Source organism: Balaenoptera acutorostrata, chromosome 11, assembly GCF_949987535.1.
Source record: "Balaenoptera acutorostrata chromosome 11, mBalAcu1.1, whole genome shotgun sequence".
Lineage (NCBI taxonomy): Eukaryota > Metazoa > Chordata > Mammalia > Artiodactyla > Balaenopteridae > Balaenoptera > Balaenoptera acutorostrata.
The window spans coordinates 629,901-657,701 of NC_080074.1; the positions used below are offsets into that span (position 1 = coordinate 629,901).

Here is a 27,801-nt window from a genome sequence, read left to right on the forward strand (position 1 = left end):
CAGCTCAGGGCTGCTCCAGGGAGGGGCCTGCGGAGGGGCTTCGAGGAGGCCAGGCCAGTCAGGCCTCCACACGGTGCAGCAGGTGGTCCCACCCTGATCTCGGCTGAGCCCCCTTGTGATTGAGGCCCGCACCCCAGCTGCTCTAGCCCCCAGAGGTTTCTGGCCCAGCTGCCCCGCTACCTGCCTCCAACGAGCCTCTCTTCAGACCCTCGGGGTCTCCTGCTGTGGCCTACGGTGTGTGTGACTCCTTGGTGCACACCCGGGACCAGCCTCATCCCCACCTGCATGCTGGGCCTGGTGAGGAAAGCCGCCCCCCACCCGCGATCCCCGTGACATGAACACCTCCGGAGCACATTAGGGGCACCCCTTCCAGGAAGCCCTCCTGAGTCCTGCCAGTTCTTGCTATTCCCCCCAAGTGTACCTGGCAGCCCCTGCCCTCAAGCATCTGATGGGGGGGTTGGCTTCCTGGGGGGGCTCACTCCATCTCCACTGAGTCTGTGTGAATCACCCTGTGGCTCAGTATGCACGCACGTTAGCTGGAGACCACAGTGTGTCAGTCGCATGACGACTGTGTGTTCTCATTCAGCTGTGGATGCAGCAGGGCCCCCAGGCGACCTGGAAGGCATCGGGGCGCCTCCCACGGCCCTGCCACCCCCCGCCCCCAGCACCTCCACCCCGTGCAGGTTGGGTGGAGGCCCTGGACGCAGGAGGCCTCAGCTGGACCACAGGCCTCCAGCAGGATGGACCACTCAGGACTCAGGGGTATCAGAATAATCTTTATTGATATGCTCGGTGCTACCTTGTTAATACTGTCACGTTGTCGCCGTGGCTGAGGTAATAGGGACGGCCCCGCCCAGCGCCGGCCCTGGGCTCCCACGGAAGCGTCGTGGACCCTCAGGCGGGGGGGTGCTGATGGCCTTGGAGGGGACGTGGTTATTGCGTTGGATTCCTGCCCTCGCTGGCACGCTGGCGCCCTCGCCCAGCCTCACCCCGTGCCCACTCACGCACACACTCGCACACTTACCCGCTAATGCACACACCCACTGGCACGCTGGCGCCCTCGCTCTCTCGCCCGCACGCTCCCACACACACACACACACAACATCCTTTGTTTTGAATGCGTCTGAAGCCTCCTGGTAATAAATATACTCGCTAGTTACAGTAATCATAGTAAAATAAAGTACAGGTTTGTCGGGATACGAGGAGAAAGTGCACGTTGACCTTTGACTGGAGGGTGGCCCCTCCCACCGAGGGCTCCCGGTCCCTGCAGGGGGCAGCCCTGAGGTGCCACCGCCCCCAGCTCCCTCCTGAGTTGTCCTGCCACCGCCCGGCCCCTCACGGGCCAGCATCCCGGGCCCAAGACAAAATCAACTAAAAAAATAAATTCTTCGTCTCACAGCCGAGCGCCTGATGCAGGGGAGGGGGGTGGCGGCTCTGGGCCTTTCTGGCCACGGGCCCTACAGGGGTCACGGCCAGCCCCTGGCCCAGCCAGCGCCCCGACGATGCCATCTGAGGGGCCGGGTAGGCGAGGCGCTGAGCCCCGTGGCATGCGGACAGGAGGCCGGGGTGTGGGCAGTGCCGGGCGAAGCAGAGGCCGCATCCACGGGGGGCTGGGGGCAGTGGCACACTGTGGTCATGCAGGGGGGCCTGCGACGGCCTGGGCAGCCCTGTCCCCTCAGAACTCCACAGTACTCACTACTGTCCTGGGCTCCTCAAAGGTGGCGATGAGGATCTGCTGAGGGGGAGGGATGGGGATGAGGCTGCCCACATCCGGGGGGGCTCGGGGGGCCCCGTCCTCCTCCTCCCGTGCCTCATACAGGGTGCTGATGTGCAGCAGCGGGTGGGTGGCGTTGCGGCTCAGGATGGCGAGGGGGTCAGGCTTGCCCAGGCTGGCTGGCGACAGAGGGGCCGTGGCGGGGGCGGCGGAGGGCGAGCAGACGTGAAACGGGCCCCCCGAGGGCAGCGCGGCCCGGGCTGGCTCTGCTGGGAACAGGACCTCCTTCTCGGGGAGCGGTGCATCTGCAAACAGCCCAGAGCACAGAGCCTCTGGAGGCCCCTCTCCCCACCTGCTGCCTCCCCGCTCCTCCCGCCTGGCCGGCTCGAGCTCTGAAGCTCCCGCACACAGCGGCCGGCCTGGGGGGACTCTGGCCGCCCCAGGAGCAGTGGCTCCCGTTTCCAGAAACTTCTTCAGGTGCCGAGCAACCTTACCGTGTGTCCCCACCAGCCCTTCATCCCGTGTGCTTCACAGAGCCCTCGAGTGAGGGTCCCGCCTGTCGTCACCCTGGCAGCTGGCTCCCTTGCCCACCCCCTGCTTCCATCCGTCTGGTTCAGTCCTTAACCCCTGTCACGCCCCTCCAGCCCTGCCCATCCCTACCTGTGGTGGGTGCCGCGGTCAGGCCCAGCCCACACTCCTCTGCCTGGGACAGGAAGCCCCCTTCCTGGCTCCGAGAGGCCGGCAGGGCGGCAGGCATGGCCTCGGCCTTGGCCTTCTTGGTGCCCAGGATGTAGGGATGCACGTCCAGGGAGAAGTGGCGGGCATGCTTCTTGTCGGGGGGCGGGCCCGCGTCGCCCCCGCCGCCCTTGTAATGGTGCGCGGCGCGCGCGCCCGCGTCCAGCAGCGGCGCGATCAGCGTGTCGGTGGCCGTCTTGCGGCGCACGGGCTTGGGCTTCTCGGCCTTGCTGTTCTCCACGCGCATGATGGCCAGAGGCTCCTTGAAGGGCTGGGGCAGCGGGTTGCTGGTGGGGATCCACTTCATCTTCTTGCGGGGCCGCTTGACCACGGGCGGCTCAGCGTCGCCCTCGGGCTCGGCGGGGTTGGCGCTGGGGTCCACGGTCTGCACGGCCGCGTCGCGCACGGTGGGCGTGGCGTCGTGGTTGGACTGCGCAAGCGCGGCCAGCAGCTGCCGCACCACGTTGTCGTACATGAGGTCGCTCTCGTTGGTGATGAAGTCCAGCCGGTTGAGCGACTTGATGTGGTCGCGGTTCTCGTTGCAGAACATGGCCAGGATGTTGATGTCGCAGAACTGCGAGCGGCGCCACTGCCGGCGGGTCTTGATGCCCACCTTGTGCAGCTTGTCGAAGATGAAGTTGCTCTTGCGGAAGATGAAGAGGTGGACGAGGTTGACGAGGATGGTGAGGTTCATGGAGCAGAGCAGCACGATGTCCACGCCCGCCACGATGCGCTGCAGCTGCACAGACGGCAGCTTGCAGGTGACACGCACGGCCGGGCCGCCCCCCGGGGCCGCGCCCAGCGCGCAGGTGAACTCGTTCTGCTTCTGGGTGGCGTAGTAGGTGCACAGGTAGGAGATGGGCGCCACGCTGAGGAGCAGGATGAGCAGGTGCCGCGCCAGGTAGAGCTTGGCCAGGAAGTTGCTGCGGCCGCGGCGCTCCAGGTACTTCTCGAACAGGTTCTGCTCGGGGCTCTTCTCCTTCTCCGCGTTCTCGATGATCTCACGCCGCTCGCGCTCTGTGATGCCGGGCCCCTTGGATTGGATCTGCTTCTCGATCTTGGGCGCGCGGCCCTCGGCAGCCCGGTGGTAGCAGTTGTCGATCTCCTGCAGCAGGAAGTTGAGCTCGGAGGTGAGGCGCGTGGACGCCAGGAACTCCCAGCCCAGCGCAGGCACGTACATGATGGCCGCGAAGGCCAGCAGCGAGTAGGGCAGCAGCTTGTGCTCAAACAGCGACGGCCACAGGCTGGCGTCCACGCCGGGCAGCGCGTCCCGCAGCTCCGTCCAGCAGTAGCCGCGGGCGTACAGCGCCTGGTCGCGGGTGAAGTTGTGCGGCGTGTAGCAGTAAATGGGCTCCTCTGGGGGCAGAGAGGAGAGGGGGCTGGGGGCGAGCCGGGCGTCGGACCCCTCCCGCCTGCCCCGCGCTGAGCCCCCTTCTGCACATCTCAGCGTGGTGGCGTGGGTCTCACCCCGGGTACCCCGCCCCTCACGTACTGCAGTCAGCTGTGGCACAGACAGAGGTGGGTTGGGGGTGGAGGGTACAGCCGTGCCCACCCCGCCTTGGGGGGCCTACCTGCACTTGGAACCTCAGGCCCCCCTCCGAGTGCCATAACGTCCTCATGTGCTCACAGGGACGAGTCCCAGAGAGGGCGGCACAGGCCACACCACTCAGCCGGGGCTTCTCTTCCAGTGGCACAGCTGGACCAGCCCCCAGCCTGGCACTGCCCCGGGCTCCATCTTGAGAAGGGCAGGAGGTCAGGTCCTACCTACCCAGAGGCAGTTACGGTGGCACAACTAAAGAACAACAAAAGTGGCCCTGCCTGCCCTTGAGAGTTGAGGACTGTCCCCCCAAGACCCACTGTCCTGGGGAAGGGCAGGCCTGGGGTCCCTGGACACTGTCCTGGGGAAGGGCAGGCCTGGGGTCCCTGGACACTGTCCTGGGGAAGGGCAGGCCTGGGGTCCCTGGACACTGTCCTGGGGAAGGGCAGGCCTGGGGTCCCTGGACACTGTCCTGGGGAAGGGCAGGCCTGGGGTCCCTGGACACTGTCCTGGGGAAGGGCAGGCCTGGGGTCCCTGGACACTGTCCTGGGAAGGGCAGCCACCCCGGGGATCCGACAGGGAGGATTCACCACCCAGCCCGCCATGTCACGCAGGAAAAACGGTCGTCACTGAGCTGTCTGCCCCCAGGTGAGGAGAGGCACAAACCAACAGCGGAGAACGTGGGACGCTGTCCCCCTCTCCCTGCCCTCCAGCTGGGCCTCCCGGTGAACGCTTCTCAGAGGGGAGAGCTTGGCCGGCTCAGAGCCGTCCTCAGGGCAGGGCGTCACCGTTCACGGCCCCTGAAGGCCGGGCCACTCGGCCGTCAGGCCAGGCTCCAGTCCTTGTCACCACAGACCGGGCGCGTGTGCCCTCTTGCCAGTGGCAGAGCCCGGGCCCCCCGCCCAGAGGGCAGCGTCCCACTGACAGGAGGTCAGTGCCCCCAGCCCGACCACAGCTAGCATACGTGCCAGCCCGCCCTAGCCTGGACCCTCCCTCGCAGCCCCCAGGGCGGGTCCGCTGAGTCTCCCTCTGCTCCAGCGTCAGCCCCTCACCCCGCGAGGCTTGACACCAGGAAGCAGCGGGGACCAACGCACCTGTCTGTCTGTCTATCTGTCTGTGCAGGCCCCTCCCAAGGCCTGCCCCACATTAAGCCCGGCCTTTGAGGCCGGGAGAGGCAGATGGTCACTGCTGGTGCCCCGGCTACACATCTGGGCACGGAGACCCCACAAGTGCCTTCGGTCCCAGCGCACGGAGGTCATCTGGCCTCTTACGTACATACGCAGAGCCCCAGCCATTGCCCCCAGCGTGACAGCCCCGCACCATCCTGAGGCTTGAGGGGGGCTTGAGGGGGGCCTCAGGATCGCCGGAGTGGGGCCCACAGCTCGTTCCAGGTGGTGTGGTCCAACGGCCATGGCAGCAGGACCTGGGGCTGCACGTGGCAGGCACTGGGGAGTCACGGAGGGCCTGGGAGCAGGAGTGACGGGCGGGTGAGCTTTGCTCGGCTGCGGTGGCGAGGCCAGGGGCTGCGTGAGGAAGCTGTGCCACGGGCACACGAGGGATGGGCTGGGTCAGGAAACGCTGGTACCCACGGCCCAAGGCCCCCGACGAGGACACAGATTTGGGGCCTAGTGGTGAGTTGGGCTCAGAGAACATGGAAAAGGCACAGGATCCCCCCTCGTGGTTGAGAAGATAGCATTTTATTCACTTGCTTTTTGTCCTCACAGCCAACTCCAGGCCAAGGAAGGGCAGACGCTCTTCTCTGGGGGAAAAGGACGGCGGGGAGAGGTCCCCGGGACCCCCAGGCCCCTGGTCCAGGCCCCAGGGGAACTGGGAGGGTGCCGCGGCTCTGGGGCATGGAGGGGGCCTGTCCCCTGGCCCTGAGTGCTGCAGGCACAGGGGAGCTGGGTCACCCGTGGATGGAAGCAGGGCCCCCATGGGTCCCCACGTCCTCTCACGTCTGCCACTGCCCCCTGGCTGCTGAGAGGGGAGGAGGGATGAGCCCTGGCTCAGGAGAGGCCCAGCTCCAGGGCCCCTCGGGCTCTACACTGGGGTCTCTGTCTTTCCCTGACCTGCAAAGCAGGTCCAACAGCCCAGCAGAGACCGGGTGTGTCATGCAGGTGCCTCAGGACACACGTGTGCAGTGACCCTGGCCTGGAAGAGCTGTGGCCGCATGTCCTGACTTGAGCTGCAGGGGCCTGGGTGCTGGGCCGGACTCTGGTTGGGGGTGGGGGTGACCGCTGAGCCAAGGGCCCTGGGCACCGGGCGCTCAAACACTGCGGTGGCAGCACGGGTGTCCGACGGGGCCATGCAGACCCAGCCAGCTCACCCAGGACACCTTTCCTGAGGATGGCACTGTGGGCTCTGGACCCGAGCACCCCTGGCTACGCCCCGAGAGGACACCGGGGCCAGGGTCCTCGCAGCCCCGGGTGCTCCCAGAGACCCCGTCGTGGAGCGCGCAGGGCCGACTGCGGTGCCGCGGAGAACATCGAGCCGGAGCAACAGCCAGGGCTTGCGAGGCCGCTTCGGGGAAGAAGCCGTGAGTGCGATTCCGAATTCGCTGCAATTCCGGGGCTGCTCCCGGTCCCCAGGCCAAGCCCAGCCCTCGACAGCGTCCCCTCCCAGCCCGAGCGCCCCAGTTCCCTTGGAGACCCTGCCTGACTGGGGGTAGAAGAGGCACACCCGTTACAGGCATCTCGGAGATGTCGAGGGTTTGGTTCCAGACGCCAGCGATAAAGCGAAGATCACAATGAAGCAAGTCACACAAATTCTTTTCTTTCCCAGTGCATATAAAAATAATGTTTATACTATACTGTAGTCTATGTCTACATGCTGTATGTCTAAAAACCAATGTACATACCTTAATTAAAAATACTTTATTGCTAAAAAATGCCACCCATCGTCTGAGCCTTCAGCGAGTCGCAACCTTTTCGCAATAGTAACATCAAAGATCACTGCTCACAGGTCACCGTAACAAACGTATTAATAAGGAAAAAGTTTGAAATATGGTGAGAATTACCAAAATGTGGCACAGAGACACGAACTGAGCAAATGCCGTTGGAGAAATGGCGCCAGGAGACCTGCTCGTTGCAGGGTTGTCACAAACCTTCAAATCGTGAGAAACGCAGTCTCTGCTAAGCACAACCAAACGAGGTCTGCCTGTGTTTGGCTATTTTAGGAAAAAGCAGCTGTTGGTCCCCTCTTCCCAGGGCCCACATAACCTCTGGAGAAACCGGTAACCCTTCAAGGCCCCGCTCCCCCGCCATCCTCTCTTTTGGCCGTGCGCCTGGCTGGCCCTCCGCCCGCCACTGAACGGGTCTGCACAGTGGGGGTGTCTGTGGAGACACGGGGGCCTTCCCGCCACCTGCCACCCTCCAGCCTGGGGATGCGCACAGGCCCCGGTGTTCAGGGAGGTCCCCGCCTGGCTGGCTCCTCACCATGAGCCCAACGGCCAGCATGTGCTTGCCCACGTGTCACCAACAGGCAGACACGTCAGACCCCCATCCCCTGCGCCAGGGCACCAGGTGAGGATCTGGGTGCTGGGTGGGCTGGTGGGGGTGAGCGCCGGGTCCTCTCGAGCCGAGCCGGGCTCCAGTGGATGGGACATGGATCCTTCCAGCAGTGGCAGGACATACCCACACCCCTGGGCTCAGAACCTGAAGGTGGATGGTGACCCAGTGCTGAGGGGACGGCTCGGGTGTGCTCCTGTCTGGGGGCGGGGGATGCAGCTGGAGGGGCCTCCAGCGCCCCTTGAGGGTCAGAGCTTCTGACCTCGCTTCCTCTTGCCCCCCTTTGGTCCACTGCAGTGGTCCCCTACTGTCCTCAGATCTGGAGAAGGGACCCGGGGACGATTCTGAGCTCTGTGAGGAACGCCAGGTAGACGGACCCTGATCCAGGAGAGCAGGAGACGCAGCCGCCACTGCCCTGAACCGCGGGGGGTGCAAGGGTACCGCGCAGCCTCAGTCACTCAGCAGCGGGAGAGCTCGTGAAGCCACTGCCACCCCCCATTTGCTCTGTGACCTGGAACAGGACTACCACGGGGCAGACCCGGGCCCCGTGCGCCAGACACGCTCCACCGGGTGGGTTTTGGGTCGCGGGATGCGGGGCCGCAGGACCGGCACCCGCCTGCCCTGGCTCAGAAGGCCTGCCTCGCCCTCGCTAGGGAGGCACCGGGCCCCTCCTGACCAGCATCGGGCCCAGGCGTGTCCCCAGACACACGCAGGTGGGTGTGAAAGGGCAGGTGGCACAGGGAGGCCAAGGGTACCGCCAGGAGCAGAGATGAAGGACTCGGGGAGACCCAGAAGCCCAGCCTGGCTGGATGCAGAGGTGCTGAGGCCCCCCGACGTGGGGGGAGCTGGTTCACAGCAGAATATCAAGGTGGTGGCCCTGTCCCAGGAGGTCGTCTGAGGGCGACTGAGTCCTGAGCCTGCCCCACCGTGTGCATCTGGAGTGGTAGGATTGTTCCCCCAAAAGATGTTCTAGCCCCAAGCCCTGGTACCTGTGAATGTGACCTTGTTTGGAAAGAGTCTTTGCAGATGTGATTAAGTTGAGATGAGTCACGCTGGATCAAGGGAGCCCCGATCCAATGACCGGTGTCCTCATAAGAGGAGGGAAATTTAGACAGACACCCAGGAGGAGGGGTGAAAACGCAGGCAGAGATCAGGTGATGCGGCCACAATGAAGCCAAAGAAGGCCCAGGACTGCGGAGCCTCCAGAACTGGAGAGGCAAGGAGGGACCCTCCCTGGGGCTTCCGGAGCATGGCCTGCCCACGGCTGGATTTTGGACTTTGGACCTCCGCACTGTGAGACAATAAGGCTCTAGTGTTTGGAGTCACACGTTTGTGCCAACCTGTCAAGGCTGCCCCAGGAGACACCTGTGCACAGCCTGACTTCCCCCCCAGGCTCCTGGGGAGCGTGCTGACCCCGGGAGTGGCCCCACCCGGGGGTGGGACGAGGCAGCCTGGACAACGTCCACCCTCAGGTCACAGGGACCCCTAACGGGTGAGTCCTTTGTGCAAGGAAGTCTGTCCACGTCCCTCAGGGGAGAGTTGCCCTCTCTGCCACGGGCTGGTGGGCTGCGGAGGGGCCTCCCTGGACATCTGGGCCCTGAGACCGCTTGCCAGCCAGACCCTGCGTGGAGGGCCGTTTCCCGTCTCCAGCCGCCCACCCACCTGCCTCGTGTGGACCCTTGGGCCCCGGGAGCCCACTCCGCCTCCTCCTTCCTGCCTCACCTGGGGTCACCTCTCGTTAGGAGGCCCTCAGGTGCTGCCCAAGTGCGCTGAATCTACTCAGGACCACGTCTGTTGACGGGAGCTTCAACCTCTCATCACGTCCACGCTGCCGTGGTCACTGCCCTTGTCCGGTTTCTTCTTCTACCCGCACCAGCCTCACAGGGGCTGGGCCTGCTGCTCCTCCAGGCCCTGCCTGGCCTGGGGGGCCTCTGCCCAAGACCTGCCCAGCCTCCTGGTGCCCCCCCAACCAACTGACCAGAATCTGCCCACTTCTCAAGGTCTTCATCCCACCACCCGCCCCAGGACCCTGTCCAGAGGCCGTGCTTTGGTGTCCGCTGTCCCCATCACCTGTAACTTCCTTTCTTGGTCCCCACCTGGCCACTCCTCCTTCCCTCAGACCCTGCCCACTCCCCCTTCTGGTCGCCCCTCTTCCACGCCAGACCCCACGTCTCCTTGATGCCTGGGACCGCCGGGTCCGCCCGGTGTGAGCCAACGGAAGGTAAATTCAATACATCGGAAGAGAGGGGTCAGGGAAGCAGCCCCAGCGACCGGCGACACATGCAAGGTTGGGAGAGTGTTGAGGGTCTGCGGGGAGACCCCGGGGCACCGCCCACACTGCCGGCCCCAGTGGGGAGGCCCGCGGCGGCTGGCGCAGCGAGGGTGGCCCGAGAGGGCACGCGCCCCTCCCGCCGCGCGCCTCCGGCCTCACCTGCGAAGTTCTTGGTGAAGACCAGGGTGACCAGCAGGATGGGGACGAGCACGGTGCCGATGGTGACCACGCGATCGAACGGCAGCTCCAGCTTGAGCTGCAGCAGCAGCGCGGCCAGGGCGCCCGCCTTGTCTTCCTGCGCGCCGGGCAGGATCAGCTCGCGCAGCTTCTCGCCGGCCAGCAGCGCCGTCGCCATGTCCGCGGACGGCTCCAGGAGGTGGTGCATGGGGGGCGCGGGGGGCCCAGGGCGCGGGGCCCGCGCTGGGGGCGGGGGGCGCTCCGCCGCCGCCCCCCGGGGCAGGGGTGGGGCCGCCCGGGCCGGCGCGGGCTGCGGGGGGCGCAGGGGCCGCCGCCCCCGCCTCGGCTGCAGCCCCGGCGTGGCCCCGGCGCGTCTTTCCGGCGGGGGCGGCGGCGGGACCCCCCCGCCCCGAGCGGCGGGCGGCGGCTGCGGTCCCGCCGCGGGGAGGGGGCTGTTTACCTGCGGCGACGCGCGGCGTGGCTCCGCCCCCCCGCCCCGCCCCCCCCACCCCCCCCACCCCCCCGCACGCAGATGCGGCGCCGGCGATGACTTGGCAAAAAATATTTAAATTAAATAAAATGAATGAACAATGGTTCTTCCTCTTCCTCAGGGCGGGGAGGAGGGGCAGGCCGAGTGGGGGGCTCCCCTCCCCCGAGGCGCGGGCGTGGCTGCACGCGGTGGGGATGCGGCGGGGCCGGCCGCGTCCTGGGCCCCCGTCCTCCAGCCCCGCGTCCGGAGCCGCCCCGCGGAGAGCGGTTCCTCGTCCGCCTCCCGCACCCGCTCTCCGCTCTCTACCGAAGCCTGGCCGCCACCGTGGGCGCTGAGGCTCCCACCCACCCGGGCTGCTGCGGACACAGACGGGGGACTGCCACCCCCCACGCGGGGCGGCCGGCCGGCGGACTCTGCGGGGCGTCTCCTCACGGCCTCTGCACTGCAGCCGTCGCCCCGGTGTCCTCCCCCCGCGTCGCCTCCACGCGGTCCCGCGGCCTCTCTAGCCCTGCACCTCCTCCCCATCACCCCATCCGTTTGCCTTGGTCAATGGCATTCTCCCGGTCGGCCTGTGCCCGCATCTTCCTGACCCTTACCCCCTCCACTCCGACACCCCCGTGCCCACCCTCAGGCACCACCCCTCTCGCACCCTCCTGGGTTCGGTCTCTGGCGCAGAGCCCAGCTGCCACCTTCATGCCGATTGACTGCAAGACTCGCTGTTTCACTTCTTATTCTTTCATAAAAGGTCCTCATCCTACTGTAATAGGATATACACGTGCTCTTTATAAAATATTTAGCATAGTTGGAGTTTCAACCACTCAATAATTCATCCAACTATGTCTTAAGCACCCATATTTGCAGGCCTTGGGTCACTGCTGTGAGCTAATTTCCCACCCCCTGTCAGGGGGGCTCAGAGAGGGGGGATGTCCTCTACAAGCCTGAGCTTCACACTTTTTTTTTTTTTTTAATATTTATTTAGGCTGCGCCGGGTCTTAGTTGCAGCATGCACGCGGAATCCAGTTCCCCCACCAGGGATGGAACCCGGGCCTCCTGCATTGGGAGCGCGGACTCTTAGCCACTGGACCGCCAGGGAAGTCCGGGGGTCGCTGTGCTTTTGACGACTCACCAGCGTTTCTGAGCGACGCCCACCCGTTCTACGTGTGTACTGCTCCCTGAGGGAGTCAGGCTGCTTCCACCCCCAACAACCCAGACACCTCCAGTCAGGGGCTGGCCTCTCCCCTGCAGCAGCACGTTTCCGTGATCCCACGTGCCGACGGAGGTCCCCCACATTCTCCTTTTCCCTTATTTAACGGCTTGGGTATTCACGGCCTTCCCTTTTCCGTATACGTTTTGGAGGATGGGGAAGGTGGAGGTCTGCGCTGCCGCGGGCTGCTCCATCGGTGAACAAGGCACACCCCTCCATTACATCTTCTGTGCCTCCTGTAACAGAATCGTTATTTCTCTGTAACGTCTTGTTGGTTCTTCAGGTTACTTCCTAGACACCCTGCAACAGCTCCGCTGTAAACAGCCGCCACTTTCTGCGGTGTATTTCAGTTGGTTAGTCCGGTTAGGAGAAAAACCGCTGGTCTCCGTGTGCTCTCAGAATTGGCAGGTGGCAGAGTTGCCACTGGAGCACAGCGGGTGTGCGGTGGATGCTGGCAGGATGAGCGCATGGCGCCCACAGGACGGAGGGCGCAGCCGGGGCTGGCGGCCCTGCACCCCTACGCCCACGTTACGGCAGCCCCTCCGACGCTGTCCTCATCCCAGAGAGGGGCCTGGGTGGGGAGGTGACACCTGGTTAGGGGCTCCGATCCCGCAGAGGCTCCGAGCTCCGCCCTCCCTGCCCCTCGGGCAGGGGTGGACAGCAGGGGCTGCGCCGGCCCTCACCCCCGGCCGGCCCAGACTGGGTGGCTACTCTCCCCACATCCTGTCTCTAGGGCAGGATGGCATTAGGGGGGCAGCCTGCCCTTCCTCGTGCTGATCCACTGACATGTGGCTTTTGACACATGGAAGGACTTTGGAAGGTTGAGGGACATTACTCCAGCAAAACCTTCATTCTCATCTCTATTTAGGTGACGTTTTATCAGCTCGCATATCAATGAAGACGAAAAATAGGAAAAAGCCTAACGCTGAACACTGTCTTATTACTTGGGCGAACCCCAAGTAATGTTCGCCCTTGAAGATGGGCGGCTCATTAACTGACGCATTTCCAATTCTACTTCGACGTTCAGTTACGAAAATTCGCCATGTCTGTGCCTCGTGTTGATCGAGTACGTACCTAACGATTCTGAGAACACGGAAGTTCTTGTTCCCAGGTCCGGCCGCATGGTCTCACAGATCAGGACAAACGACCCCCTCGATGTACTCCAGGTATTTGTCTGGGAGCAGCCCGGGGTGCTGGATAGGACAGGCCACGGCACAACGCGGCGGGGGGTCATCTCACCCCACACTCGGACAGCAGCTGGGCTGGGAGCTCTGCCCCACCGGCCCCTCACTCTGGAGACTGGAGCCGCCGCCCTGGGGTCCCCAGGCACCTGGGGAGGAAGTGGAGCTGGTAAGCTGGTCCACTCGAGCCCTGTGGCACTTCTGTTGGCCCTTCGTTGGCCAGAGCTCTCAGCCAGCCCTGCAGGGCTGGGTGGGGAGGCAGGTCACAGCCCACCGTGTGCCCGGGAGAACAGACCCTCTGTGATGCCATAACTTTCAACCCAGCACATTCCGCACTGGGGTGCCGTTCTGTGGGAAGGAGGAAAAACATGATGTTTACAGCTGTGAAAGGACAGCTTGCTGGGGTCCTTTTTAAGTGGACAAGGGCGAGCGTCAAATTGCAATGGCATTTTGAATCTGTCGGAGATGCTGAAAAGGCTGCTGGAACTGTTCTACTTTAAAATGATAACATTTACAAGACGCTGGGCATGAGCAGCTTTAAAAAGTGAAAAGCTTGGATAACTTACGAACGAGGGGCGGGACACACAATTTCCAAGTTTCATTTAGGGGATCTCTGTGCAGCCACACCTACCCACGGTGCACTTTTTTTTTTTGGCTGCCTTGGGTCTTTGTTGCTGTGCGCAGGCTTTCTCTAGTTGTGGCGAGCGGGGGCTACTCTTTGTTGCAGTGCGTGGGCTTCTCATTGTGGTAGCTTCTCTTGTTGTGGAGCACGGGCTCTAGGCACGCAGGCTTCAGGAGTTGGGGCACGTGGGCTCAGTAGTTGTGGCGCACGGGCTCTAGATCACAGGCTCAGTAACTGTGGTGCACGGGATTAGTTGCTCTGTGGCTCGTGCGATCTTCCCGGACCAGGGCTCGAACCCGTGTCCCCTGCATTGGCAGGCGGGTTCCTAACCACTGCACCACCAGGGAAGCCCCTGTGGCGCCTCTTACCTCTGCTCCACGGGGTGTCCATGCTGGTCTAGGTGGCTCGGCCTCCCACAGACTCTGACCCTTGGCGGGCAGGCACCGTGTGCTTCTGCCCACAGGCAGCAGAGGTCTCTGCTTGGGCACCGGCCCCCATCCCCATCCAAAGGTCACATGGGGGCTCCTGCCTGTTCTGGCCCAGCCAGGCTGTGCAGCACCCTCCTGCCCTTGGCACACAGGTGTGCCCTGAGTACTGCCACCCCAGACACACCTCTGGGTCCCTGCTGAGATGTTCCCTGGCCCGCCCAGCCCCTTACTGCCCCTTACTGGGATACCCGCCCAGCCCCTTACTGCCTGCAGCTCCTGCCCTGGCACGTGGTGGTGACCAAATCCCGCCACTCGCCACCAAGGATGGAGGGTGGGACCAGCCACGTGTACTCAGCCAACACTGGCTCCCCCCCGGAATTTCTAGGTCTCCACTGTCACCTGTTGGTGTCAGAGGCCCGGCCCCCAAGACCCTGCTCTGGAGAAGGTGGCATGGCAAAGCAGAGTGGGCTGGACTGGGACCTGGTCACGGAGAAGACCAAGGGGGCAGAGCCAGGTGGCAAGTGGGCAGGAGATGCAGACCGAGGGGGTTCAGCGGGACCCTGACTTCCACTCAGACTCTGCCAGGTGGGGCTCGAGGCTGCTCAGAGTGACCTGGCAACTGTCCTGGCAGCCCACGCACGCGGCCAAGGCCAGAACCTTCTCGTGTCCTGACAAGCTACTGGCTCTGTTTCTGAACCCAGCCCTTCCCCCACCAACTGACCCACAGCAGCCATTTGTGGTGTGTCCGCAGTTAGGAGAGCCCAACCCCAGGCCTGGGGGCCCCAGTGGGCTCCGGGCTGAGCCACCGGGGCCTCGACTTCCCCACCTGTGAGCCGGGAGACGGCATTCCCAGTGCTCACAGCTGTCAGCAAAGGGACAAGGCCCCGAGGAGCAGGGGTGGGGGAAGCCAGTCATGGGGGGTGCTAGGGTCCTGGGGTGGCCTTGGGACCCCTGGTGCGGATACTGTCTGCCCTGTCCCTCCCGCCACGCCCTCCACCTCTGCAGCACCCACGGGAAGGTCTCTGTGGCCCTGCCTGTGACCTCCAAAGACTCGGATACAGGCCCCGCCCAGCTGCAGCAGGATGCAGGCAGGGGAGGATGCTGACCCCCACTCCTGCCCTGCCGGCCCAGCCCTGGGCAAAGACCCCCAGAGCCCCCAGGCTTCACACAGCTGGCGTGTGAAGTGAACGTGGCTCAAGGGCCTGGAGGCCATGTGAAAGCCTGACCGCCACCCCCAACACTGGACACGGAGGCCACGCAAGTGTCCCACTCAAGCGTTTATTTCGGTGACAGCTGCAGGGACTGCCCAGGGGTGGGCACAGGCTGCGTGCGGAGCTGACAGCAGCGAGAGCAGACGTCAGACCAGGGGCCCCAGGCCCGTGGCCATGGCTGGAAACTAGGCAGGCCGCAGCCCAGATGGCGTCCCTCGGGGCGTGGAACGCGGCCTCTGGCCACCGCTTCTCAGCAGGGGCTCTGCTGGGCAGAGAGGGGCGGCCGCACACCCGGCCATGGCAGCAGACTTGGAAATGCGGGGTCCAGTAAGTGGGGCTTCCCGTGACAGCTCAGGCTCACGCTCAGGGACCACCACGGGGGGCTGGCAGCCCCCTCTTCCCAGGGTGGTCTTACGAGGGGCACTGAGGTTTGCTCATTAAGCTGTGAAAGGAAGGAGGCGCTGACCCCAAATGTCATCCCAGGACCGGGTGGAGGGTGGCCGCAGCCCAGGGGCAGGGCCCGCAGGGGCAGGAGACGGCAGTGCTCACTTCTGCAGGGGCTGCAGCTCGGGTGGCAGGTTGCATCCTGTGTAAACCCCATTCGCGATGCTGTACTCCAGCAAAGCCCCGAAACACGGATCCTGATGACACACAAAGGGGCGGGGCTTGTACCTGACAGCCATCCCGCTGCCCCACTGGGCCCCTCTCCCTGAGCCCTGGGCCGCAGCTCACCCTGACAAGAACATGAGGATTTCCCACCACAATCAGCAAGGCTTTGGGTCTGGTGATGGCAACATTAAATCTTTTTGAGTTGGACAAGAATCCCAAAAAATATCTATCATCTTCAAATATGTCTTCATTTGACCGCACCTCAGAAACACAGAGATGGATAAAAATAGTGTTTAAAATTTTTCGGTGTGGAAAGAAACTCAACATATAAAAGCATTTAAAAACGTTAAACATCAGTATGACTCCATCTGTGGTCAAAGAAGAGAAAGACAGTGGGCAAGGAACAGGCCTCACTGCGTTCTGTCTACACCCAAGGGGATACTCCAAACACCAAGGGGTGACCTCCGGGTGAGGGGTTTGAGGCAACGCTGCTTTTCCTCCTACCTGAGCTCCCCAACCTGCCTGCAGTTAACACGCACTGTTCATAAAGGGAATTTTAAAGAGAAGAACAGACTTCCGAGAGCCGAGCCACCCTTCCCGGCCCGCAGGCTCCTTGCCAATCCGGCCCCTTCCACATCCCAGCCCTCCTTCTCCAACATTTAACTACTTCTTCCTGGGTTTCTGTACTTCTTCGTTTCGTTTTTTCAAAAAGAACACCCTACAGTTAACTGCTCGAGGTGGCGGTCCAAGGCCCCTCCTGCCCCCGGGAGGCCCCACACGGCAGCCAGCCTGGCGCGGGCCCCTGGGACGGGGGTACCTACAGTTGAGATGATGATAGCCAGATACTCTTGCCCTTGAAACTCCTCCACGGATCCAACCTTTACATCCATCAGATCAACATTTCGCAAAAGAATTCTGATTTTCTCCACCTTTGAACGAGATGAGATCAAAGATAAAATTTCACACATCTGACCATTCTTTACATCGTACAGCGTAAGCTGAACGTTAACCACTGAGCACCCGTGGCCTTTCAACCCCTGATCTCGGTTCATCAACTCGAAGCTGCTCACAGCACAAACCCCGATCTCAGGTGGGGTGTACGGGGCCGGGGCAGCACCCCCCAGGAGCAGGGCTTTGCGTCAAGAGGTGAGGACTCCCTGTGCTGAGAGTGGGGGCGGGGCCAGAGCGCCCCCTGGGGTTGGCGGGGAGAGAGCGCCCATCCAGGGGATCCCACCCCCGGGGCCTGAGTGGTTATGACAGGAACCAGGCTGTGTGGCCACAACAGGAAAGCCAGGAGGAAGAGGACGGGGGGACGGTCCTGAAGGGGGGGCAGCTGATGAGCTGAGCAAGACCAGGGGTGTGTGAAGATCTCCAGAGGGTGCTAGTGAAGGAGAAGCAACTTGAAATTGTGAAAAGGAACATACAGTACTTGGACAAAAGCTCAGCTCCTGCCAGCACAAGAGGCTGGAGGGCGGGGACCAGAGGCGGCTCCCTCAGCACCCAGGGGATGGGCCTTCTCACACCCAGAGGCTGCATGCGCGCCGAGGTGAGGTGAGGTCACCACGTGTCCCCAGCCTCCGCCCCCCACCCCACCCCACCCCACCCCACAGATGCAGAGAGCGCCGTGTCCACCTTCCTTCCTCAGACCCCAGAGGAAGGCAGGAAGGCGCAGGGGAGCTGGCTGGAGCAGACCCACACCTGCTTCCGGTAAGGCGTGATCACGCCGATGTCGCCAGCGGACACCGGGCTGGAGATGCTTCTGGCCAGCAGGCAGCAGTAGCGCATGACCTGGACGGCCTCGGCAGGGCTGAACCACGACGGGCTTCGCCCCTCTCGAGCTTCGTCGCCCTGCGTTAGCAGGAAGACAAGAGAATGGCACGGCCGTCACAAAACGTCCTTTTCTCGACAGGAGTTTGTGAAGGGCCTGTGAATTAGGGGAGACGTCAGGGTGGTGACTCAGCAGAGACAGAGGAGCCCTGCTCTCGTGCAGACTTGTGTTCCATCAGGACAGACGGACGCTCAGCAGTAAGGACTCGTCCTGGATGCACAGATGCCGGGCGAGGAGGGTTGGCTGGGCGTGTCTGTGAACTGGGACCCCACCCCCTGCCAAAATGCCCCTGCGTCCTGGCGAGAGCAGACCTCGTGGACTGGGGGAGGCGGCTGGCCGGCTGATACCTATTTGGCCACAAATTTTTAAGAGCAGAATTTGCAGGCCCTTGTTCTTGGTCAGAACCTAATAAAATTAGAAGTAAAATATAGGTCACCCAAACAATCTTAACCACGTGGAAACATACTTCTTTAGAACTCCTGGGTCAAAAAGGAAAATAAAGTCACAAGCACCTCGACAGACACGAAGACACACGTGGAAGGGCAGAGCTGGGAGGGCGCGGCCACCCGAGCCCCTGTGAGGAGGACACGGAGCACAGGGACCAAGCGTCCATCTCACGGGAATTACGACAAACGAAGCAAAGACGAGCAAGTTAGCGAGGGGAAGGGGTCAAGAGAAAGCTGAAAAAAAAAAAAAAAAAAAGAAAAAAAAAAGAGAAAGCTGAAATCCATGAAGCAGAAAACTGGTGAAGATATAAAGTCCAAAGCTGGTCTTCCAAGTAGACCAAAGGCCGGCGCCTCTCCTGTAAGGGGCCAGACGGTCAGAACCCGAGGCTTGGCTGCAGCCACGCTGCCCACTCAGCCCTGCCGTCTGGGCGCAGGCTCCCAGCTCACGGCCGCACTTCCTTTAGGACAAGACCCCAGTTGCCTTGGGCCCGGCCCCCCCGGGCGCTCCTGGGGCTCAGCTGCCCCCTCGACTGGGCCCCTCCGCGAGATGCCCTGGGCTGGGGACAGAGCAGTGAGGCAGATGGGGGTCCTTCTGGAGCTCTGGGGGAGGGGCTGACGAGGGGAGCATATAGGTGACACGTGGAGGTCTCATTCCAGGGACGCAGTGCCCTGCGGGGGAGCGAGGGCCCTGGCAGTGCTGCAGCCTTGTCACGACGGACGGCAATGCCCTTTTGCTCCAACGGTGGGAGCGGAGCCCGCCGTTCCCTGCGAGCCAGCCCCAGAGGCCTCACCCCCATTTCCTTCCGGGGGCCCAGAACGGAGCCAGTACACAGTCAGGCCCCCGAGAAACACCCACTAAATAAGGGAACCTTTCTGGACTCTGTTCTTTTCACACCGAGCACCTCCATCTCCACAGCTCCATGGTAGGTTATCCAGGGGATCTGGAGTCTCCATTTCCTTCTACACGACGTTTTTGCACATTTGCCACTCCCTTCTACACCCAGTTTTTGTCGCGAATGAGCCTACTGTGACCCTTACGTAGTTTGCAGGAAACACATGGGTTGCTGTGGGCAGAGCTGACCTCTCCTCAAGGCTGTCCCTCCACCGGGAGCGTGGGTGCTCTCGGGCGGACCTCCCCTCCTTGGCTGACTGCTCTGCTGCCCCTGAAACCTGGGACGCCTTCGAGCAGAGGCTGGGGGAGCGGCATTCCTGGAGGGGCCTCGTGCCTAGCGACCACGCTGGTCTCCCCACAGAGCCCCCTCTTCCTCCAACTTGCCTCCATCCAGAGGATGGACACCCCAAGCCACACCTGGACACACGAGCCCACCGCTGACAGAGCGGGTCAAGCTAAACGTCGAGGGGCCAAGCGCTGTCCCTGGGAAGGCAGGCTGCTGAGAGGACGGGCAGACACCGCTCCAGCCCCAGTTCTGCAGGAGAGTTTGGCAGGGGAGGGGGTCACGCCAAACCTGACTTCTGGTTCTAACCACCAAACTCCCAGTACAAACTCCCTGGTTTTAGTGAGCGCTACCGGGCATCTAACACCTCCCTCTGGGGACCCCTCGACCCAGTGAGGTCTGGGGGAGGGCAGGCTCTGTCCCCAGGATTGGTCCTCCCACCCGACACCACCGAATCACAGGGGGAAGGGGTGGCGCGGCGGCCGGAGCTTCCTCAGGTCCGCTCACCTCCCAGCCCCCGACCAACCCTGTCAACTCCCTCAGGATGCCCCCCTTCGATGCCCACCTCGGGCCAGCCCCCTCCAGGGCCTGCTGTGCAGTCACCTGAGTGCCAAGGGGCTGGTCCTGCGGGGGCAGAGCCCCCTCCTCACTGGCTTCTCTCCCCCGGGACCAGCAGGGAGCAAGCCCACCACAAGCTCTCAGGAGATGCTGGGTTAATGACGCCGGGTTAAGGACCAGATTCAACATGGTAACCAGGACACGTGTAACCGTGGGTAGCACTGAGGGGTCACCCTCCTGCTGAGCCTGGCCCACACCCACCCTCACTCCGTGGAAGATGAGAGGGAAGTCCTTCCTGAGTAACTTCTCCCAGCCCAGCAAGGAGGTCACCACCCTGGGGTCTGCGCAGACTTCCAGCTCTCGGTGGTAGAACAGTCTGGACGGTAGGGCCAGCAGAGCTGAGTGGGACCTGTAGTTCTTCACGAGCTTCGTCACCTGCAGGTAGGAAGCAGGGGCAGGTCCAGGGCCAAAGCCAGCACGTGCACCCGACGTGCCTCCAGGGGAAAGGTGCCTGGGCACCTCGAATCACACCCGGGTGGCCCTGCCTGTGATGCCCGCCCCCGTCACCTCCGCGGGACTTGGAAGCACTCTTGGCACCTCCACCTCGGATGACTGGGCTCTGACAGAGAAGAACAGGAGAGAAAGTGTCCCTGTGCGGGGCTGCAGGCTGTCTGCAAGCTGCACCCTGATTCCCCGTGTCGCGACCCCGGCCGTTAGTGCAGCCCGGGGAGCCGGGCCCTGGGCCCCGAGGCAGGATGGCTACCCACAGCCAGCCCCCCGAGGCGCCGTGGGACGAAGCACCAGGACGGGGAGCAAGGACAACTTTGCTTCCTGCCGCCAACTGGCTGGGAAGTTCATCCTAGTCTTTCCTTTTTCCTGGGGTGAGAAGGCCAGGGGCCCGGGACTCTCCTGCTGACAAACTTCAACTCAGTCACCAAGACGGGTCCAGCCTCTGAGACACTGATCGAAACCCCAAACCCGACTCGGCAGCACAGCTCCTCCCTGGGCCGGGCTGGGCCGGGCCCCGCGGTGCTGGCCTGGACACCTGCCCGCCGCCCCATCCGCTCTGTGCCCACGTGCCCTCCCTGTTCTCCAGGGGCAAAGGGCCCGGGGCTGACAACCTGGAACGCGGAATAGGCCCCAGGCAGTTGCCCTGACCATCTGCCCACCATCACTGCACCTGGCTTGCTGTTTAAAGTCCAGAGGGGAACCTCTCCTTGTCTCTGTACTGGGGGAACCCAGAGGATAATGTTATTGGCTCACCTCAACAGGGGACCCCATGGACACAAAGCTCCCGAGCTCCAGGGTGCTGGGGGCTCCTGAAATGCAGACCCTGAGGCCCATCCCTCTGTGTCATCAGAGGTCGTCTGAGAACCCAGGAACTGGCACTTTCACCAGTACGTCGGGAGACCGCAGACACGCTGCCTTCTCTTCCAGGTAAACTTCCAGAGCTCCCTCCCGTTTCCCACGGTGACACAGACTGAAGCTCTCTTACTGAGGGGCTGGCGCTGCCTGCAAGGGCTGGCCCCCCAGGGAGCCCCTCAGCAAACCCTGGAAGCAGTTCCTGAGTTCCTGGGACCGTGGAGTTGGTGCAAGTGCCTCAGGTACACTTTGGGGGTGGTGGCAGAAGGAGGGTGGGCTGCTTGGGCCCTGCCCCTGGGTGTGGCTCGGGGGACACAGGGTGGTGAGCTCCCACGTGGGCCCCTCTGCTCGAATCCCAACAAGGAGCACGTGGGGTCCAAGCTCACCAACAAGGGGTTGTAGGCACCACAGGCTCCAAAAGCATCTTCGTCTCGCAGATACGCTGGTCGGGACATCAGTCTCTCCAGCATAGAGACGTGCAGCCCATAGGCCATGGCAAGTCTGGACTTGATGACCGGCCCGAGCTGCATGGGGTCTCCGGCCAGGACAACCTGTGGCACGAACAGGATGGCCTCAGAGTGAGTCCCCTGGTGTGTGGCGGGCAGGGGCCGAGGTTGGGGCGACCGCAGCGCGTGGGCCTCACCTGGCCGCTGACGTCTGAGACCAGCCCCAGGGGGATGAGGCACTCGGGCTCACTTGCCTGGCCCGCTTCGTCCACAAACACGTGCGTGAAGTGTCCGACTCTAGAGCAGGCACGTTCCCGGGGTCACTCTTGTCCACGTGTCCCGCCCAGCAAGGCCTCGCCTCGCTGCCCGGGGCGCCTGCCCCCCTGCTCCTGCCCGTGCCTGCGGGCACCTCCCGACTCCCCGTGAACACACCACCTCCTCCTCCCCGCCTCCGCCCGGGACGCCCCAAGAGCCCACCTCAACCCTATCTGGTAGAAGAGCCCTGCGCTGCTGCACGTGGTGACGACCACCCTGAAGCGAGAGGCCTTCCAGATGTCTTCCCCGTCTCTGCAATACGGCCTGATGGTCTCTGTGATGCTCTGTGGGGGGCAGGCCACCTGCCAGGTTACTGAGCATTTCTTTAAACTGGACATAATCACAAAGCTGAATGGAATTCTAAATGATAACCTCATCCTGCTGCCACTTCTTAGTTGTGACTCAGTATTAAGATTGTTTTTTATATCAAAACGTCTTATGTTTTGCTATCAATTTAGTCCACGTTTTACAGACTCTGGAACCATGAATATAACAGAGAATCCTGCAGATCCTTCCCCAAGACAACCACATACATTTTCTAGATTCAATCTCGTCTGTTAACCAAACTGGGAGCTTTTACAGCAAACCAACAGAACCAAAAAGCAACTGTACCTTTGGGGAAAAATAAGAGAGTCGCAGCAGCATTTAACAAAGCTGGGAACGCCCAGAATGTCACTAAACGTTCAGGAAGGAAAGAGCCCTCGTGTTCCGGTGTGGTGTCGGGACAAGGTCCGGGGAGGACGCTCACCTCCTCGAACCTGCAGGTGGCGTTCACGCGGACCATGGCGCCCAGCCGCAGTGCCTGGCTCTCGTGCAGCCGCAGGCACACGAGGTCGGTCGCGCTGTTGGAGGGCGCGCACACCAGGATCCGACTGTCCGGCAGAGCGTGGAAGACCTTCCCCAGGACACACGGGAGGCAGAAGGGGACGGGTCAGTGGCCAGTGTCAAGCCCACCCGCGAGGGCTCCTGACGTGGACTCGCTGCGTGGGCCCACGTCACCCCTCACGCGTCTGAGCCTGGCCCTGCCACTGTGTGCAGGTGGCGGAGTCCCCATCTCCCGGACCCTAAACTGCCCGGGTCTGGGTACCCACGGGCGACCCGAGTCCCCAGCGACGCAGGACACTGAACACACAATGTCCACAACGCAATTTAAATCTCGATGGAGGCGCCAGACACTTGTGCAGTTTCTATTCTGAAGTGGAGTGATTCCTGTCTAAACCTAGGAAATGAGCTCTTAAAGTCCTACAGCCACATAACAAACTTTGCTAAATATGAAACAACTGGGATTTTTCAAACTCTTTCCAACGTTCTCCTCTATGGTTTAAGCCGACGCTTCCCGATGACAGGCGCACACAGTTGTTTACCGCGACCCCATCCCCGCCCGCCATTACCTGTAGAACAGCCTCTATGATGGTCACCGTCTTCCCAGTCCCAGGAGGCCCGAAGAGCACATAGGGGATCGGGCGGCAGTCTCCACTCAGGATCCTCCTCACCGCCAACTTCTGGTTTTCGTTGAGCAGGGGGTTGAAAAACTCCTTCTCTCTCGCTTTTGGGGCTCCGCTGACTGCGTCAAAGGGGAGAGACAGGGTCGGCGGAGGTCACGGCTGGTCCCCTCACGACCCGTCCCAGCGTCACTCGCATTCAGGACAGTCGGCTGAGAGCCAAAGCGCAGGCCACCCAGCCCGCTCCCCGCGTCACCTGTGCAGTGTCACCGAGGTGTTAAGAGTGGTTGTTAACAGGTGGACAAGAGCAGCCCACCATCAGGAAGGTCAGAACACATGTCCCCTCGGCTGCCCGAGATCCCCCCCCCACCAAGTCCTGCAGGAGCTGGCTTGGTCCCCAGACTCACCCAGCCCGTCGGTCTCTGTGGCGAAGGCCCACGGCCCTGGTGTGTCCTGGGCACCCGCCCGCTGCTCCTCTGGGGTGTGCTTAGTTTGGTCCTTCAAGGCTTTCCTATTCTAGAAAAATCATGCAGAAAAATGGCTTAAAAAGAAAGCTTTGGGACTTCCCTAGTGGTGCAGTGGTTAAGAATCCGCCTGCCAATGCAGGGGACATGGGTTCAATCCCTGGTCCGGGAAGATCTCACATGCTGCGGAGCAGCTAAATCCGTGCGCCACAACTACTGAGCCTGCGTGCCACAACTACTGAAGCCCGTGTGCCTAGAGCCCGTGCTCCGCAACAAGAGAAGCCACTGCAATGAGGAGCCCACACACTGCAAGGAAGAGTAGCCTCCACTCGCTGCAACTAGAGGAAGCCCATGTGCAGCAACGAAGACCCAGCACAGCCAAAAAAAACAAAAAATAAAATAAATAAAGCAATACCTTGGAGGTGGGCTGTCCGTGGTTTTTGATGTCTTGTGCGTGTTTCCAATTCCATGTCACTTGGGGAGACTGTAAAATGATTTCTTCTGGAAACAACACTTTTAAAACAAGAAAAAGCGAGAAGGTAGACATTACTGAAAAGCTTAAGAAAGATGAATAGAGGCAGCTAGTCCTGAAGAAATTCATGTCTGTGTATTCCTCTCCTCTCTGGCCCTGTGCACTGCTTCTCACCTACAGCATAGTGCCAGCACTGCATATTCTTTGCAACAAAGCCATTTACTTGTCTATTTGTAAGTACAAAAATGAGTTACGTTTAGGAGGGAAAGCAGAGTGCAATCATTTTATTTTTAATAACTTAAGCATGCCATTTCTACATAGCTGAAATTGTAAGAAAACACTGAACGTCCCCAATAGAAAGGAAAACACTGGGTATCACATAGTTTTACTTCTAATGTATGAATGAAGAGACTGTGGTTTACACAAAATTTTACGTGACGCTTCTAAAAATACTCCGGGAAGATGTAACACCGTCATCCCACAAAAGTTAATACCTTTTACGCCCAAGTAGACAGCTTGTTCAAGTGCAAAGTGACACCGTCTGCTGGTGGTCCTGTGGGAGAGAGTGACGCGGGTCAGCACCCTGGGACCCTTAACAAACACTCACACGAGACCGGGCTGGAGGCACCAGCAGGAGTTTTACAAGAAAACTCTCAACACCTGTCAGGACGGCAGGGACGCCTTCCTTTCTGGGAATACTCCTGTTTTAATGTATAAAGTGGACAAGTAGAAAAAAGAGAAAATATAGCCTGTGAAGTGTCAGAGCTGCATCAATAGGGAAGTAACTTTGATGGTAAAGATTCACTCCTGTGAAATTTACTCAGAACAACAGTTAAAAAATAAACTGAAGCATGTTAAAAATGCTAAGTATTGGGGCTTCCCTAGTGGTGCGGTGGTTAAGAATCCGCTTGCCAATGCAGGGGACACGGGTTTGAGCCCTGGTCCGGGAAGATCCCACATGCTGTGGAGCAGCTAAGCCCGTGCGCCACAACTACTGAGCCTGTACTCTAGAGCCTGTGAGCCACAACTACTGAAGCCCGTGCGCCTAGAGCCCATGCTCTGCAACAAGAGAAGCCACTGCAATGAGAAGCCCACGCACCACAACGAAGAGTAGCCCCCGCTCGCTGCAACTAGAGAAAGCCCACGCACAGCAAAGAAGACCCAACGCAGCCAAAAATTAAAAAATTAAATAAATTAAAAAATTATTAGACAAGCAAAACAGCCGGAAAATAAGAAGCATCCTCAGGGGAAAAGTTAAAAGAAACAGACCCAGAAATGAACTAGATACTCAATTAGCATACAAGAAGTTCAAAACAGTTGTTATAAATACATTTAAGATTTAAAGATGGACATAATGGTTGGGAAGATGGGGAATCTCTACAGAAAAGACCCAACACAGCCAAAAATAAAATAAAAAAAGAAAAAGTTAAGTTTATTAGGGCAAAAATTGATTCGAATCAGGCAGCAAAGCATCCCATTAGCAGACAGAAGAGCTCTGAGGGGATGCGCGGAACGCAAGCCTTCTGCAGGCAGAAGGGGCGGGACGGGAAGTGATTCAGGCAAAAAGGCGGGCTGGCTGGGGCAAGGTCACTCTCCTTGAGCGGACGGCAGGGGTCATTCAGGGAGACGACCCCCCAGTGCTGATCACGGGGTTCCTGGCTGACTGGTTCACGATTCCATTTCTGAGACAGCCGAGACTGCAATTCAGTGAAACCTCAGTTTGGTGACGTGGGGCTCAGTATAAGCGACTCCACTGTGGGCCTGTTCTCCTTTTTTTTTTTTTTTTTTGGCTTTGCCACACGTCAAACGGGATTTTAGTTCCCTGTTCAGGGATAGAACCCCCGTGCCCCCTACAGTGGAAGCGTGGAGTCTTAACCACTGGACCGCCAGGGAAGTCCCTGTTCTCTTGCATTTTAACACAACAAAAAGAACAAAAAATGGAAAATAAAATTCCACCTTCAATGGAACAAGATGACCAAAGCTCCAAAGCACAAAAGAAGAGAATGCTCAGTAAGGAGCATCTGGCCTCAAACAAGCAAAGGCACGAGAGCTGGTTCACGCCACCTCAGAACTCCGGCCACAGGCGGATCTCTGGAAAATGCAGGTCACCGTCAGGACCCATTCCCACAGCGCAGCGTTCTGGGGGCGTGTATGGGGCCAGAAGGAACGGGAGCCTCACCTGCAGGGCCCCAGGCTCCAGGCAGCCCCATCACCCCTGGGATACAATAAACTCCACTCAAGAGGAGCAGCAACCGGAAATGACCCTCCTAGGACTTAGCAAGGCTGACTCTAGGAAGAAAAAACAACTTAAAGCAGATCAGTTACAGAGGAAGAAACCTTCCAGTGGGAAGTCACCATAATGAAGACTCTAAAACGCCCAGGAAACCAGACACCCCGTCAACCTGTAGCCCAGCGCTTTACCCCTAACAGCATGAAAACGCGAGCCAAACGTTTCCCAGTAAATCCTTGGAGCACATTACGGAAGGAATTCACCACACAGAACACCACGTTTTTCATCTTGGGCCTATAAGAAAGGTTCGACAGAAAGTTATCCAGTCGAAATATCCATCTCCTGAATAGGCTGAACAAAAAAATTATTATCTCAAGAAATGCCAAAAAGGAAATGAATGTAATAGCTCAGAATAGAAACTGACGCTTAAAATTCCTTAACACAATTAATCTGGAGGACAGCAAGACACTAGATGGTAAAATACTAGCAGTATTTACTAAAATAGAAAACAAGACGAAGACACAGGAGATGGAAACCATGAGAGAACAGTAAAGCAGCTGGGTGGGAACTAACACAACAACAGACAAGGATTCCAAAGGAGGACAAAGAACGGAAAGAAAAGAGGAATTAAAGGAAACTTTCCTAGGTACAAACTGTTGTCCAAGAGGAGACCCCATATGGCAAAGACGACAATTCTCCCTGTATTTTAACATCATGGTACAAAGATGTAAGAATGTTTATTGCTTCACTGTCTGTGATAGGAAGAAGCTTAGAACCTAAAGGTCCAGCAGGGGTAATAAAGACCAGAGCAAAACCCAATGGACTGGGAGTGCCCTGGTGGCCCAGTGTTTAGGACATGGGCTTTCACTGCCGTGGACCCGGGTTGGGGAACTAAGACCCCACCAGCCATGCAGTGCAGCCAAAAAAAACCCCCAAAAAACCCGATGGACTAGAGACAGAAACACACGAGAGAATACTGATGAGGCTGGAAGTCCGTCCTTCGATGAGATCAGTAAAGCCGACAAAGCTCTAGCCAAACTGACAGGAAAAGAAAGGGCAGACATATTGCCAGTCCTGGGAACGAGAGTGGTAATGTCAGCAAAGACTCTACAAACACTAAGCGAACAATAAGGAAATATCATGAGCAATTTCACACAAATACATTAGATAACTCAGATGAAACGCACAAATCCGTAAAGACACACACACTACCAGAGTCCATGCGGCAAGAAACTAAGCGTTCTTAATCTCTTAAAGAAACTGAATTTGTAGTCAGGAAGCTTCTCACAGAGAAAACTTCAGACCTAGAAGGCTTTACTGGTAAATTCTACCAAGCATTTAAGAAAGAAGTAATGAAATTCATATTTTAAGGCAAGA

The 27,801-nt window shown here is 60.2% G+C and overlaps 2 protein-coding genes across 2 annotated transcripts in view; both read right to left on the bottom strand.

Moving 5' to 3' along the window:
• Positions 1-763: 763 nt before the first annotated feature.
• PANX2 (pannexin 2) lies at positions 764-10,181 on the bottom strand. The gene is made up of 3 exons (XM_057556781.1): positions 9,924-10,181; positions 2,375-3,805; positions 764-2,019 (listed from the first exon to the last, which is right to left on the bottom strand). Exons 1-3 carry the CDS (start codon positions 10,147-10,149, stop codon positions 1,676-1,678), a joined length of 2,001 nt encoding a protein of 666 aa, XP_057412764.1. The 5' UTR covers positions 10,150-10,181; the 3' UTR covers positions 764-1,675.
• Positions 10,182-15,622: 5,441 nt separating this feature from the next.
• The window catches only part of MOV10L1 (Mov10 like RISC complex RNA helicase 1), a 44,444-nt gene continuing 32,265 nt past the window's right edge, over positions 15,623-27,801 (bottom strand). The window contains exons 14-26 of the mRNA XM_028168246.2: positions 24,689-24,747; positions 24,138-24,235; positions 23,666-23,774; positions 23,208-23,380; positions 22,565-22,711; positions 21,979-22,100; positions 21,699-21,798; positions 21,442-21,606; positions 19,955-20,128; positions 17,385-17,534; positions 16,508-16,615; positions 15,810-15,947; positions 15,623-15,718 (exon numbers count right to left, since the gene is read on the bottom strand). Coding sequence (XP_028024047.1) covers positions 15,623-15,718; positions 15,810-15,947; positions 16,508-16,615; positions 17,385-17,534; positions 19,955-20,128; positions 21,442-21,606; positions 21,699-21,798; positions 21,979-22,100; positions 22,565-22,711; positions 23,208-23,380; positions 23,666-23,774; positions 24,138-24,235; positions 24,689-24,747 — 1,639 coding nt within the window. The remainder of the gene's footprint in view (positions 15,719-15,809; positions 15,948-16,507; positions 16,616-17,384; positions 17,535-19,954; positions 20,129-21,441; positions 21,607-21,698; positions 21,799-21,978; positions 22,101-22,564; positions 22,712-23,207; positions 23,381-23,665; positions 23,775-24,137; positions 24,236-24,688; positions 24,748-27,801) is intronic.